We start from the raw sequence: 14,699 nt of genomic DNA, 5'->3' as shown, positions 1-14,699 counted from the left end.
TCAATCACTCTGCAAAACCTGTCAACCAACAAGGCAGGCATTGGTATTCACTCAAGAATGCGGGGCTAGTATTTGCCTGATGCTTTTAGTCCTTTATTATGTTGTGCAATGCCTACAGCATTTTAGTTAATGTTTAATAGATGTGATATTTTTGGTATTACAGTTACTCTTTCAATCTTGACAAGATGCCTCACTCACGCTATAACCTGTGGTTGTTTCTGTTACCTCTGTTTTTCGGGAAACTTTGAACTGGGTTTACAGAAGCCACTCATTGTTTGTGAGCAATAGGCACATATACCCATGACTTGTCGAAGATGGCCTGCCTGTGGCTGTGAATGAATTCCATTGATGCTAAAAACAAGAGGCACTTATTGAGCATCTTTAACATGAGGATGTGCCCAAATATTAGCTCCAGTACGATAGCGAGCCTGCATGCCGAAGCAGCACTGAGAACCGTCCTTTGGTTTTAGCAGTTGAAAATTGCATACCAGTGGCTCTGCATGTATTCCATTTGGGGTAAGAACAAAGGGCATTTATCAAGCATCTTTAAAACTGGCAAGTGCTCTGATATCAGAACGTCCCAAGTACCTGTGGACTACCCATCTTCTTTGTCATTTTACGTGACGCGGTGGAGATGACACAAGCAACTACCTATGTGAATGTTTCATGCTTATTTTGCAGTTGATTATCTTGTTCACAACAAAGAAATGTGGTTTGTGTAAAGGGAAGTTAAACATGTTATTTAGTGACTTGGCATGTCATTTATAGTATTGATCAATGTAGTAGGTGAACAAGCCTTGCCCTGGAGCCAGCGTTTCAACAAGGGCCATGTCTTCATCGGACCAGTGAAGACAAGTCCCATTGCAGAAACGGCTTTTATTGTGCTAGTGCAGGACATATCCTTAAGTTTCCAAGTTTGTTCAAGTTTGACTTACCTGGCTTTGCTGTAGTGGTTGCGTCTGATTAACTGTTTGGAGGCTTGTGAGACCTCAGCAAGATACAAAACACTGCAGCAATAAACATAAATGGTTATTGTCCATGTTGCCATCATTGCAAAGTTCAGAGGCCGACCATTTTCAGCCAAGTACCTCTTTAGTGTAATTTGTTTGAGGGAGGTTTGCCTTCTAGAATACATTTGTTGTTCACAGTTGCAGTAGTGAGAGTGAAGGCAATACATTTTGTTTATGGTACCTCAGCTGAATGGCCAATTTATGGGCAGAATGAATATAATATGTGTGATCTGTCCATGGTTTCTGTGCAGTATAGATAACTTATCATTTTATGAAATAACTCGTTCGTTTACCACCTTTTGTTCAGCTTCAGGTAATTCAAACTTCTTCAAACAAAATGTGTGGTCCCTATAGAAGTATTGATTAACATGACTGTGATGCAATGCCAGTGACATTTGCCGTCTCTTTTTTAAGTATTAGTACTTTCTTTATTGTACTAACGTCTTTGTTTTGTGTTCATGGCAATATGCCTTGACTGGTGCTGAGCTGATTTCAGCACTTTCGTACACCTTCTGATTTGCGCAGTGCTTAGCGATTCCAACATGGCATTCGGAGCACATGGCTGCCGACTCCTATTGCACCAGCAGTAGGCACTGGAGACGCCAAGCTGACACATTGTGTTATGTGTTAAACGCGAGAGCCTTTGTGATCACATTGTGATTGCAAGAAGTGCCAGCTGCCATGCGATCTGTGTATCACGTTTGCATTGCTGAGCACTGTACGTACTGCACTTTTTGGGATCAACATTCAGAGATGAAGCACATGGAATGGCAATTGTGAAACTTACCCATTGTTGATATTCTGATGAACATGCAAGCCAGTGGCAAGAGCAGAGCTGTGTGCTAACCATGCGGCTGTTTATGCTTTGACATGTTGCAGGAAGAGCAGGCGCCCTGTCAGGCATGATGGAGGCGGCCCTGGCTCAGCAGCAGCAGCAGTATGACCTGTCGCAACTCAACTACACAAACAACAACAGCAGCAGCCTTGGGGCGCTAAGGCGGCCACAAAAGGATGCACCTGCTAGCACCACTTCCTCATGCACGGACTCTGTGCTGCTGCAGGATGGGGGAGATGAGCTGCAGTGGTGCGCCGACTACCCTTTCAATAGGTGGGCCTCAGAGTCTGTGTTGTAGCAAAATGTTTTTACGGGGATCGGTATCGGTATAGTTGGCACATTTTTAATGATATAAGCATGAGTGTGACGTGATAGTCGCACAACTTTATAGGCGGAGGGGCCGCATGACTTTATAACGATGTAATGGCCACCCGCGTACCTTTTGATGCTAGTGAAGCACCACACACTTACTGCAGAAAATATTTGTTCAGCGACCTCTCACCTGTGGCAAGGTATTTTTTTTACCACTGTCATTTCTCTTTAACTTATTTTATTTTATTTTTAGATTTTATTTAAACATAACAATTCTCGTAAGCTTTCTCTTGCTTCATTTTCTGTTACTTCGTATAGTTGTGGTTAAAGATAGTTACTGTGACATACGAAACACTATTGTGATGGAAAGCCCTGATATCTTGGGGTCCTTTTTTTTTTAGAAGAGAAAGCTCTGCATTTTGACAAATCTTGGTCAGTTCATGAGCCTGCGTTAGCATGCATAAAGGTGATGGCAGAACAAGCTTAATTCCTTGTATGTTTGGGAACATGGTGTGGTGAACAGTAAAAAGATATATAATTGTAATGTAGATTTTTTCCATGAGTTCTGATGTATGTACATGTGATGCATGTACATGTGCACCTGTAGCCACATGCTACCATGCCAGAATGAAATGCAAGCATAAGAAAGACCAGACTGCATGACAGGAATAATGTAGCAACTCTATTCGAATGCCATTTGTTGTTGTGCTTCATCAGTGGTAAGAGTGGCACTCCTCTGCCCACATTAACAGGGAGCTGGCTTTGCATGGTGGATGATTAAAGTCGCACAGAATCGAGCAGAGGGAATCACTACATTTGTATCGGACCATATTTACATTCCACCTTTGCCGCTGTAAGAATACTCCTGTGATTCATTCAGTCATCCAGTTTTTTAGTATAGGTGAATCCCACATTGAAATTTCAAGTAATAAAGTAGAGGAGCTGTTCTACTATGTTTGTCTCTGTTTGCTCTTCATCCAGTCTAGTGGGTCATTGACTGCCACTTCCTTGATGCACACATTGTTCAGATACCAGTTTATACATGAAAATTGACTGCATAATAAGTTTGCTGTTATACATATATTACTTTGTGCTGAAATGAAAAAGAAATGTTGTGAGGAGAAGAGGAATATGATGTGACGCTGGTATCAATCAGTGATATTGCCATGCCCTTTGTTATAGTGCTATTCATTCTCTTTGTCTATATATCTCCTGTGAATGCTATTCCCTGTAATATTCTGCGTAAGTCCTGTGTAGGTGTAGGTGTGAGCAAAAACAAAGCTATTGCTGCAGGCCCTCCGCCTGCAGCAATAGCTTTGACACATGGTGAAGTTTCTGGACATTACCTCCCACCACGCTCCACCTCGTGCAGCCCAGCAGAGACTCGCATGCAGGCGTAGTCATACTTCATTTCAAGAAATCATTGCTGCTGTGGTCACATGCCAACACAAGCTATTTTAGTTTCCCTCGCATCCTTACCTCTTTCCATTACTTTTATGTGAATGATGCCTGCCCTTTGTGCAGTACAGAAAGGTTTATTGCTTCATCCAACTTCATCCAACTTTGCTTTACTAAATTGCTTTACTAAATCCAACTTCATTTTGGAAAGAAGTTGCCACGCTTTGCAGCTGTTCCGAGCTCACCACAAATAGTTGCTTGTCACATTTGGGAATATAAAAACTGCAGCAACGGCACAAGGCGCTGATACGGAAGGATGCCGAGACAGCGTGAGCAATGAGCTTTGTGACAGTGCATGCAGATGAAAATGTGTGAACAGTGTGAACAGGATCACAGGCAAACATTTCCACAAAAATAAATCACAATGGCACAGTTCTGCTGCACTGCAGGAAGCCAGCATAGAATCCAAACAAGGGGTTTCATCCTTGTGACTCATCAACAGGCAGCCAAGGTGCACACGTGGTGTTGTACTTGCAAACAAAGAGCACTTCTACTGCTCTCGTTCTTTGTGTAGTGTGGCTGTTGAATGGTGATGTCATGAAGGGAACAGCTTGCAGCCTGAACAGTGTGCACTGCATTGTGTCTTGAGGTTACGTATTGGGTTTAAGAACAAAACGTTTTGATGGCCGTTTAGTGCTTGCGTTTCTTCCTCTTTGTCTCTCCTTGCTTTTCCGTCACATGTGTGCTTTACTAACCCTTCCAAGTTGCCGTCTGGTTGTGAATTTATGTGACGTGCACCATGGGTGACGTGGCAGGATAGCATTAATATTCAACTTGTCTTAAAGAGGCTTCACAACACCTTTCAGTTGATTAATCTGTCTTGCTTTCCCTCTGCTGCCTTAGGTGTTTCTTCTTTGTTAGTTCAGGCACAATATGGCAAATGCGGCATTTGAAGTATCTTACCAATCTTGAGCAACCTTGCTCTGTCCTTTTTTAAGCTTCTTGTTCTCTTCTACTTCCAAAAAGGGGACATGATCATTAATGTCATCATATTCAGTTAGGGCATAAGTATGCAAGATATCACGAAAAATTGGGCCACAGGAAAAAGGGACCATGTGCATTGCAGAGCTCTGCCTTAATGGTTCATGATGCACACTTGCAACTTCCCCGCTTAAATGTCTCCATGCAGGTGTGCTATTTTTCTCGCGTAGCAAAAATATGGCTAAACAAAAGTCCATCAGATCTTTTAAAGATCAGCCCAGATTTATTTGTAGCTCTCTGTATTCCTCGGGTGGTGGGGGAATGCAGGAGTGCGAACTCTCGCTTTCTTGCTTCATTTGTTGTTTCTTCATTCCTTTCCAGGGAATTCCAGAGGCATCTATGCTCCTCATCGCTCACGTCATCGGGTCGGCTAATGCGGCGCAGCATCTTGTCAGTGTCCGGGGATGCCTGCGTGATAGGCAGTGATGACGGCGGAGGCCTTGGTGGTGTGGATCTCTCGTACGAGGATCTGTCTAAGAACTTTGATGCCAACCTGGCGGAAATCGACATGGAGACCTTTCGGTCGGAGGACATTCATGCCATCCTCACGCTTCCGGCCCTGTATGGAGGGGACTTCCAGTCAGCCAGCCGCGGGGAGCAGTGCGCCTCGGTGTCTGGCTCATTTCTGGAAGCTCTGCCACTGGATGCCTCTTCAGTGCAGTAAGCAGCATTTATCTACGCTAGGGTGGCAACGTGCAGGATTGCAATGTGGCAAAAAAGTTTTATAAAACGTAGGGTCCTCCTTTCACGTGTTTTATAATTCTTAGGTTAAAAATCAAGTGTTACTTTTAAAGAGGAAAACTGGGAGGAAATCGGGGTCTTCGCTGTCTGGCGGCCAAAAGCTCACAATTTTCCTGGCAACTGTGACAGACATTTAACGCAAGCAATAGTCTCTCTTTGGACACAAACATATTTAAACAATCTGAAACAATGAAATATGTTGTGACAAAGAGAACAGCTTGCTAATCATGTGAACAACTCATTTCTACAACTTCTCGTTGGCAGGCTATATTTGTACTATGAGAAATGCACGCACATAAACAAACAAACAAACAAACAAAAATAGCGAAATGCATGCTTGGTGATCCCTTCACTTTGTTCTACGCACTTTACGTATTTAGCACCGGAAACAAGTATAGGTTATTGTGCACACAGGCGTGTGCACAAAAGATGGGATGATTTTCCTTGTTTTACAAGCTCTTGTTGACATACATATCATATGCATTTCGAGCATTTCTATATTCATCCTAGATATCCTGTATCATCCTGGTTTTTTTACTGCTTCACGCCATATGCTCTTGCAATAAAATAATGGAATAATAAGCAGACTAACCTGTCACCCCTCTTCGAACGTAATATATCTGAGTACATGTCCTCTCAACATCACAGTTACTGTTTGCAATGCAGAGCGATGTTAGCGCTACGTTTGCCTTCTCTAATGCATTACCACTGTTTAGGTACACTATGTGCAGGAAATGTGATGCGATTAGCCATTGTCGTATTTGTGTAATCGCAGCTCCTAAGAAAGCAACAACCATTCATTCACTCGAGGCTGACAGGCGCTGAGTATATTATATGTGCTGCCTTTCACTTGAGTTGTTAGCAAAAAGGAATTGTAATATCATGTTCATATATGAATGATATTGCTGATATATCTTGACCATTTGCTCACACATGGTAGGCAGTGTTCATTAGTTGAGTAACACCTGCATTTATTATTATCGTTCACAAGAGGGCTAACTTCGAGGAGAAATTGGGTTTAACCCGATTTTGATGAAACTTCTTCGGGGTGCAAAAAGCAGGAATTGTCAGCAATCAGGAATTATATATGTTTATATGCCAGTCAGTGTTCTGCACAGAATATAAATAATTTTAACGCAAAGCTTTGTCACGATCGATCCCTGGTCCTCTCTGTTCAGCTGGGTATCCTCAATCGCAGTCTCAGTAATAATTGTAGATATTGTAGTGTTCAATGGCAAGTTTTTAATCGCAGTTGCCCAAGGCAACAGCTTGATGCTGCTCTACCCGTTAGGACTCTGACACATGCGTGGAAGGACAGAACAGCAGCCGTACCAGCCCTTCCCTATGCAAGCTAGCATCGCATAGTGACAGTTTGCTTAAACAACTGCAAGAGCGCCAGTTTGTCATGCTTCCTTTGTAGCAGCTGGTGCTTTGCGACGCTGTGTGGCATTGCGCCGCCTTCAGGATTGGCTCAATTCGGCCCGCACGCAACACCCAGTGGGTGTTCCGTCTACTTCAGTGGTGCATTGTGCATACAAGTGCGTCTTCCTTCTCTTGATGCTCAAGTATCAGGCTTTGTACTCCAAGTGGCATTAGGCATTCCCTTAATTGCAGCCTCTGTGCCACACCTGTAAAACCAGTTGTAGGCAGGTGCTTGAGAGTGACATTGAGCATTCTCTCCCTCATTTCCTCTCATACATACATAGCAGGTGTGTCTTGTTCAGCACTGCAGACTTGTGTAAGGGTGTTTCCTTGTTCTCATTGTGCTGATGTGTTGTGCGTTGTACTTGTGGTGTCTTTACGCGTTCAGCTACACATTGACGTTGAGGAGGCTCACGTCACAATCGTGCTTGTATGCATGTCTGCTTATGATGGCTCCTTAGCAAGTCTCAACAGCTGAAGTTAAGTGCATGCACAAGCCAATATACTGAAACCTTTCATCACATGCATTTTGTAGCAAACGCTTTTTGTTACCATAGATTTCCACCATGTGTGGGATCTGCATATTTTTTTCATTAGAGACTGCTGAGCCAACATTGTCAGTATTGTAAGTTGCAAAGATTCAGCATAACTAAGATCTGTCTGCTTAGCTTGCCTCAAATGCATTTTCGGCATTGATCGAATTCCGTGAAGCAACACACCTCAGAGCACGGCTCTAGGCCCCGCAAATGCTTAGCTACATTATGTCTTTTTTTTTTTTTTTACTATTCCGGTCTCTCTGTCCTTTTTACTCCTGGTCTCTATCTCCTCCATCTTTTTCTCCCCATACCCCTTTGCCCATGCAGTGCTGTTGAGGTGTCCTCCTGTGAGAGACAGTTACGGCACTGCACTTATTTCTTCCATTTCTCTTGAAAAATCACTTCACACACACATACACTGTGTGTGAGAAAAGCCTCTGTATAATGCAACCAACTGTTAGAAATAATTTTACAATAAATGTTTAAGCTGGAATTCGTTAAGATAAGCTTTCTATAAGCTACGTAGCTTTAAATCTACATATATATATCATTTTCATTAATTCAGTGCATTTCCATTAAGCTGAACCTCTGCTAACGCAAATAGATCTGCGAAATGCCTTCGTGTTCAGCATTAGTCGTTAACACATAGACGACTTGGGGGGAATTGTTGCAGATATGCATTGGAGTCTTACTAATAATAATAAAGGAAGACAATCTATAATTACATGTTGATGGAAAATTACAGTTGTTGTTTCATGAACTATCTGGTGTGACTGTGTTTGCATGAAGCTAGGCTTCTAAGTTAAATTATATGGCTAATAAAAATTGAAAACTGAAATTGGCCCTTATAAGCTGGGCCAGTGCGCCAAGTAGCACCTGTTTTGTGCTTTGTGTTCGTATCTTCACGGCTGAAGAAAGTTGAAAAACATTAATTACTCTCTGAGGACACGAAGGGCCACCAAGGAGTATTGTGATATCAGTGTGCGGTGCTTGCTCCTCTCAGGAGACAGCCTGGCTTGCCTGATCAAATGAAAATACATCTTGACCTGATTATATGGGCAACCAGGAAGGAAGAGAGCAAATACAAGGTAGAGGTTCACAGGAAGATGGAGGAGATTGAGGAGCCATTCCACTCTGGGAAGGTGGATGACCATTGAAGCTGTAGCACATCACACAGAGTTAGACAGGGGTACATGTATTTATTTCCATCATTTGATAATAATAGGGATGGTAGCTTTGTGGTTACTGTGATATGCACTGATTGGTTCGGTTACATCCCTAGACAGATTGTTGGCCAAAATTAAATCTATACACAGCTGTTGTTGACTAATTGAGTGACTCGGATTGGTGTGGCACGTCAAACCAAGGTCTTCTAGCACAAACTGAGTGAACCATTTCTTGTATGGTTTGGAAATATCCACATTGAAGTCTTCAATGATGATCACACGGGTAGTGTCATCATGGCTAACCAAGGCTAAATGCATGGTCATGAACTTCACGATACCACACTTGGGTGTGCCTGGAGCTATATACACAGTGGATATCACAAAACCCCTTTTCGTTTTTACGGCGCAGATGTCCCCACAGTCAGTGACATTGTCTTCGTGCGAGTCAAGAGTGCATGGTTGTACATACATTTTGTCCTTTGTGTATATGGCAGTGCCTCCTGTTCATAAGTCCATGTGCTGTTCAGAAACGATTCCACTATACCCATCGACTTGAAGCAGTGCATCTTGATTTATTTATTTCATTTATTATTAAAAATGCAAAGCATTTCTTGGCAAACATTTGCCACTTTGACAGTACTATCTAGCCACCTATGTCTTGGTGCATTCATGGTTGTCTCGGTAACTTGGTATGTACCGAAAAATTGGCACAGTATAAAAAGAGTATATGACAAACGCAAATGATCGGTCATGACGTGAATATCATGAGGTGTGTCATGTAGATGTTGAGACTGCTGCGTATGTCGTGGTGCTCTCATGGTCATTTCGTTGACTTGGTAGGTACCCAAGTTGGCATAGTATGACACAGTATATGACACAAGTGTATGATGAACATAAATGATAGGTCATGACATGAATATCATGACGTGTGTCATGTAGGTGTTGAAACAGCTGCCTATGTCTTGATGCTCTCATGGTCATTTCGTTAACTTGGTATGTACCAAAATTGGCATAGCATGACATGAGTGTATGACGAACATAAATGATAGGTCATGACATTTGTGTCATGTAGGTCATGAAATAGCCGCCTACGTCTTGGTGCTCTTGTGTTCGTTTCATTAACTTCGTAGGTTCCCTGCACACTGCTTCGTATAACATTCCCACAGGGTGTGAGATTTGCCGGCTTTTAATATTATTGTCGTTGTTGTTATTATTATTACCATCATCACACCATTATTATTATTATTATTATTATTATTATTATTATTATTATTATTATTATTATTATTATTATTATTATTATTATTATTATTATTATTATTATTATTATTATTGGCAGAGTGCCTCAAGCCTGCTTCACCTCTGCTGCAGGTCGGCCCAATATTTCTCTATATCCGGGATTGGCCCATGCTCACCTTTTCTATTGTTAACACACAAACATGAAACATACATGGAAGCCTAGCCATATGAAGCTTTGCTGTAATTGATAAACAGAAGGCAAAAAAGGGAGGCTTCAGCTTTGTGCCAATGTTTTTGAAAAGGGGACTTGTTTTCCAAGACAGATGCCCTAGTTGAAACATTGGTTCTGGGCTGGAACATCCCTTGTACATCCACTATTCATAAAGACAATGAAACAAGGTGTTAACAACATCTGTAAAATGCACATACAGGCTGGCCGGAGTAGACTATCAGTGACATTCTTTTCTTTCCTTTAGTGCAAAAACAGAGAGCAGCTCGGGACATGAGGAAGATTCTGGTGAGATGTCCATCTGCCGGGACGAGCCACTCTTCTCGCCCGTCAAGGAGTGCGGACCCCCGCTGACGGGAGGGCGGGCTGGTGCTGGCAACGGGGGTGCCCTCTCCACGGACAGCCTGGACTGCAGCTCGTTTGAGGAGCATGACCTTGTGCTGACGTGCCAGGCCAACAAGGACAACTACACGATAGCCTTCCAGCAGAGTGGAACACACTTCTCGGACGACCTATCGGAAGGCAGCGTGCCCTCGGACCAGCAGAGCCACCACAGCAGCAGTGCTGCGAGCGCTGCGGTGGGTCATTATGGCAGGAAGTTTAGTTGGTCGGCTGAACAGAATTGAACAGCCGCAAAAGATGGGGATGTACAGTGTAGAATGCGTCCCCTCTTTTGCGCTGTTCGACATGCTTCAACATGAACCAACAAGCCTTGTTTAGCATGCTTCTGCAGCTGGTTGGTTTGCTTGAAATGTGTCGTATTTGCTGTGTTAAAGGAACTGTCTACCATTCACGACATGTGTTTGGGTTGGGGTGGGAACTAGAAGGTCGTGTTTCACTTTGATGGAAACTAGCATTCTTTTATTCCATAAGCAAGGAATTATATATTTAATTTAGTTCTAAAAGTGGTGCAAAAGTGACATGTGGTTTCACTCGACTGTGGAACAGTGTAAGCCAAACTGTGTATTATGTGACCTAAAACCCTTTCAGGGAGAGTTATATTGCTTAAATACATTGACATAGTGCTTAAAATTGTATTTTAGGTGCTTTTGCTAACTTTTCTTTGCATTGTAGGGTAATTTCTTTATCATTTCCATCAACGCATATTGAAAAGTAGCGCTGCCTTTGTGCAGATGAAGTAGTGTGTTGCATCAGTGAATCCTCATATGTGCGCTCTTGACATGGGGACATGCATCAGTGCAATTCACATTGTGGTAGTAGTGTGAGGGTTCCTGTCAAAACTTCCTTGCACTTTTAAGGCATGCCAGTGTCATCACGACGCCAGTGTAGGCATTCCTTACCACAGTGTGCTTGCCGCAGTGTTGCACAAAAGGCTTGGATTTCTGCAGCAGCGTCAACTGAAACACACACATTACACAGACTGTGTCTGTAGGAAACACGAGATTTTATGTGACTAAGAAAAAAAAAAGAAAAACAATAAAACTAATGACTCATGCAATGGATTATGTGCTAAGGAGGGCTATTAGGGTCATAATGTCAGTGTTTCACACAAGGTAGCCATTTCTGCGGCAACCCTATGTGCTTACATTTTCTCGCTTTTACTGGCGCTGCATTGCCATTGCGTTCAGTATTCAGTGTTGCTGGCGTCCATATACAGTTTAAAGAAGGGACTATGTAGATAGAAAAAAATGTTTTAGAAATTTCTGCTCACTTTCCTAAGAAACAGCTGCGTGTTTAGACATTTTGAATGGTAGGCTTTCTGTAGTGCTACAAAATAGGAGGTCCTTCAAAATTGGTAGACAGTTCCTCTAAAATACAGAAACTACGAAACAGACAGGAGGGACTGTGCAGTACAGGACCACAGGACCCAATGCTAGGGGTGTGCAGATTTTTCAGACCAAATTGAATACATATCGAATAGTCATGATGTCGGCAAGTTTCTGTAGTTACATCGCATGTTATGGAGTGTTCTTTGTTAAAAGCACAAATGAAACATTGGGAACAAATAAAGCAGTTTGGTTGCATACGCTGCGTACACAAGATTCCTTGAGCATGCAAACGATTGCTTTATAGTCATTAAAGTCTAGGTTCCTGAGTGACCTAGCCTGCTCCACTATGTAAGGTCTCATTATGTTTTATACCTATACTAGTATGCCTGCAGGGATCAAATTTATCATACTTTTGCTCAAATTCTATATATTATTGTGCTAAGTTGACACATTGAAATGTTCAGTAAATATTAAAAAAATATCCATATTTATGAATAGTGAGTCAGGGTGTCTACCAACCGGGAAAACCGGGAAAACCGGGAATTCTCAGGGATTTTGAGTATTCTGGAAAAAGTCAGGGAAAACTCAGGGAATTTGGGCCTCTATCCGGGAAAATTAGCGGCAATTTTATTGAAAGGGTCGAAAGTCGCGGTAATGCTGACTCGAGTAGCAGTCAGGAATCGTGATGAATCGTCTTTGACTCCCTGTCGTTGGCAGGAGGAGTTGCCAGTGTACAGTCAACGAGCGACTTTCCCGATTTCTGATAATTTGGACGGCTTCGCGGCGCCACCTGGTACCCCGTAGTGTCAACGTATCAGAACGTGTGAAATTTCCGACGCAAGAACTCTTTGCCGTCCGATTTTCCGGACGTTTTGCCGCGACCGCAGGTCCGAAAGGGCATTAATCAAAGGCACCACCGCTGCCGTTTTGATTACTTCGCTGCCTCGAACCGGCACTCTCGCACGCAGATCCGCTGGCACCCGTTGCCGCCACTGCGGCAACGCTAGGCCTAGCTGCTTCGACGTTCGCTATGAAGCTTCTTGCCTTTGGGTGCCGAACTTTTTATTGAAAGGTTTCGCTGCTGTCAGCAATGGCACGGACTCCACGTTTGTGGTCCTCGCGATTGGCTTAGAAACTTGGAAAACACGGTACGTTGCATAATGCCGGTTCGTGAAAGTCAGCTTCGCCTCTGTAAAGAATGGTACTCAGTAAAGGTTACGGAAAAGTATTGCAGTGAAGCATAACAAGCGTGGGAAGGGGCTATTGCCACGGAATACAGTATGTATATCTTAATTATACACGCGGGCTCCCGCCATTTCCTGTCGCAGTACGAGCACAGGCATGCCTAATATGTGTACCGACAGGCCTTCAGAGCGTTTTCGAACGTGCCTGTGGCGGCGTGAGCCCCTAAGGGCAGTAAATGACACGCATTTATTTTTTTCCAACTGGCCGATTTTTCGGACGTTCTCGCGGGCCCTAGGAAGCTCGAAAAATCGGTCGTGGACTGTGCAACTGATCAAGATGCTTCAAATGGTCCTTGGGGCGAACGAGTGGCGGAAGACGGACAAGAACAGAAGTGACCTACGGATTGAGGAATAAATGAGAAAGAAAGCTTGTTGCCGCCGTTTTGAAAGAGCTTGAGCTCAAAAAGTAAAGTTTTGGCTGATGCCGAGATGCACGTGTCCCTCATCCAAACCAAAATACACCCTTTGAAGCAGTGCAACACAACACTCGGGCGTCGTGCGCGGGCTGAGAGTATGTCAGGACTGTTGAGGTTGACTTACGAGCTGTTGAGAGAGAATCTCAATTGTGACAGAGTTCAGGCCTCATCCCACTGAGGTTGCTATCAGTTGATAGAAATAGCTCATATTAGGAAATATTTGCCTTTGTATGCATCTCCTTTTTATTCGTATTTGATAATGTCCGACCCTGTTTGCAATTGTTTTCGAAGACACTTTATTTTCTGTGCATTTTACTAACCACTCCCTTCTATTCTCTTTTTGAATAACAAAAACACTGCTCCTTAGTATTGAAATTGGATTAAGTTGCTTTTTTTATGTGCTTACTAGAGAGTGACAACATCAGGCGATATGGTTTCAGCCCGTCTTGATATAAAACATAGTTCTGCATCACTCAGGGAAATTTGCAATGGCACTCAGGGAAAACCTGGAAAACTCAGGGAATTTGGAAATGTCAACTTGGTAGACACCCTGTGAGTATTCTGTTTAAAGACAAAATTAAATAAGGCACTACTGATTCGATTTGTTGTCAAGCATTTCAAATATTCGCACACTTCTACCCAGTTCCGATCCTGTCTGTTTGCTGTCTTGTTCTGTTCTCAATGCTGAAAGTATGTGTACAATAGGTCATCCTTGTTTGTGTCATTTCTAGGCCTGAGAGCATCAAATAAAATGGCGCATGACTGTAGAAACATGTTTGACGTGAGGACGGCAGTGACCAAATAGTGTTTGTTCTATGGCATTCTTTTGGATAGCGTTAAAGTAATGTCATGCACTGTTAATGAAAACTAGTAACGTCTTTTAGCACATACCTTCCGCATATCGCACCCCTGAATTTTTTTGTCGAAATTCGATTTTTTTTATTTCCCGTGTAATGATCGCACCCTAAACTTGCCGTAGCGATATGTAGTGCCAAGTCTAGCTAATATTGATCGTGCTTACCATCTGTCGAACGCTACACGAACAACTCTTCAAGACAAACTAAGCGGTCTGCATGCACCAAAAATTCTTTAGATGCCTCATTTCATTACTTTCATCACTTTCCGCACTTCCATGACTAAAAAACAGCTGCCACCAAACTTGCCTTTATTATGTGTTGGCGTTATAATGGTTGTGGTCAACAGCAACAACAAAAAAGGCACCTTTTGATTCTTCTCATCTGCACTCGTGGACACGCAACAAATCGCGAGCGGCAACAATGGTATCCACATTTACACTGATACGTTAAAAGTGTACCCTATACATACGCCGATGCTTGTAACAGTGCTAACATATTTACCCACCCTTAGCGGAAACGTGCC

General features: G+C 42.9%; 1 protein-coding gene across 2 annotated transcripts in view; it reads left to right on the top strand.

Annotated features, from left to right (window-relative positions):
* Nucleotides 1-14,699, top strand: part of LOC139059144 (uncharacterized) — a 114,373-nt gene that overhangs the window by 67,558 nt on the left and 32,116 nt on the right. For both annotated transcript variants that reach the window (XM_070537127.1, XM_070537126.1), the window contains exons 2-4: nt 1,890-2,118; nt 4,918-5,256; nt 10,177-10,507. In XM_070537127.1, coding sequence (XP_070393228.1) covers nt 1,913-2,118; nt 4,918-5,256; nt 10,177-10,507 — 876 coding nt within the window. In that variant the 5' untranslated portion in view covers nt 1,890-1,912. The remainder of the gene's footprint in view (nt 1-1,889; nt 2,119-4,917; nt 5,257-10,176; nt 10,508-14,699) is intronic.

Source organism: Dermacentor albipictus, chromosome 4, assembly GCF_038994185.2.
Source record: "Dermacentor albipictus isolate Rhodes 1998 colony chromosome 4, USDA_Dalb.pri_finalv2, whole genome shotgun sequence".
Classification (NCBI taxonomy): Eukaryota; Metazoa; Arthropoda; class Arachnida; order Ixodida; family Ixodidae; genus Dermacentor; species Dermacentor albipictus.
The sequence above is the reverse complement of the archived record's forward strand: the minus strand, read 5'-3'. Positions and strand labels throughout refer to the sequence as shown.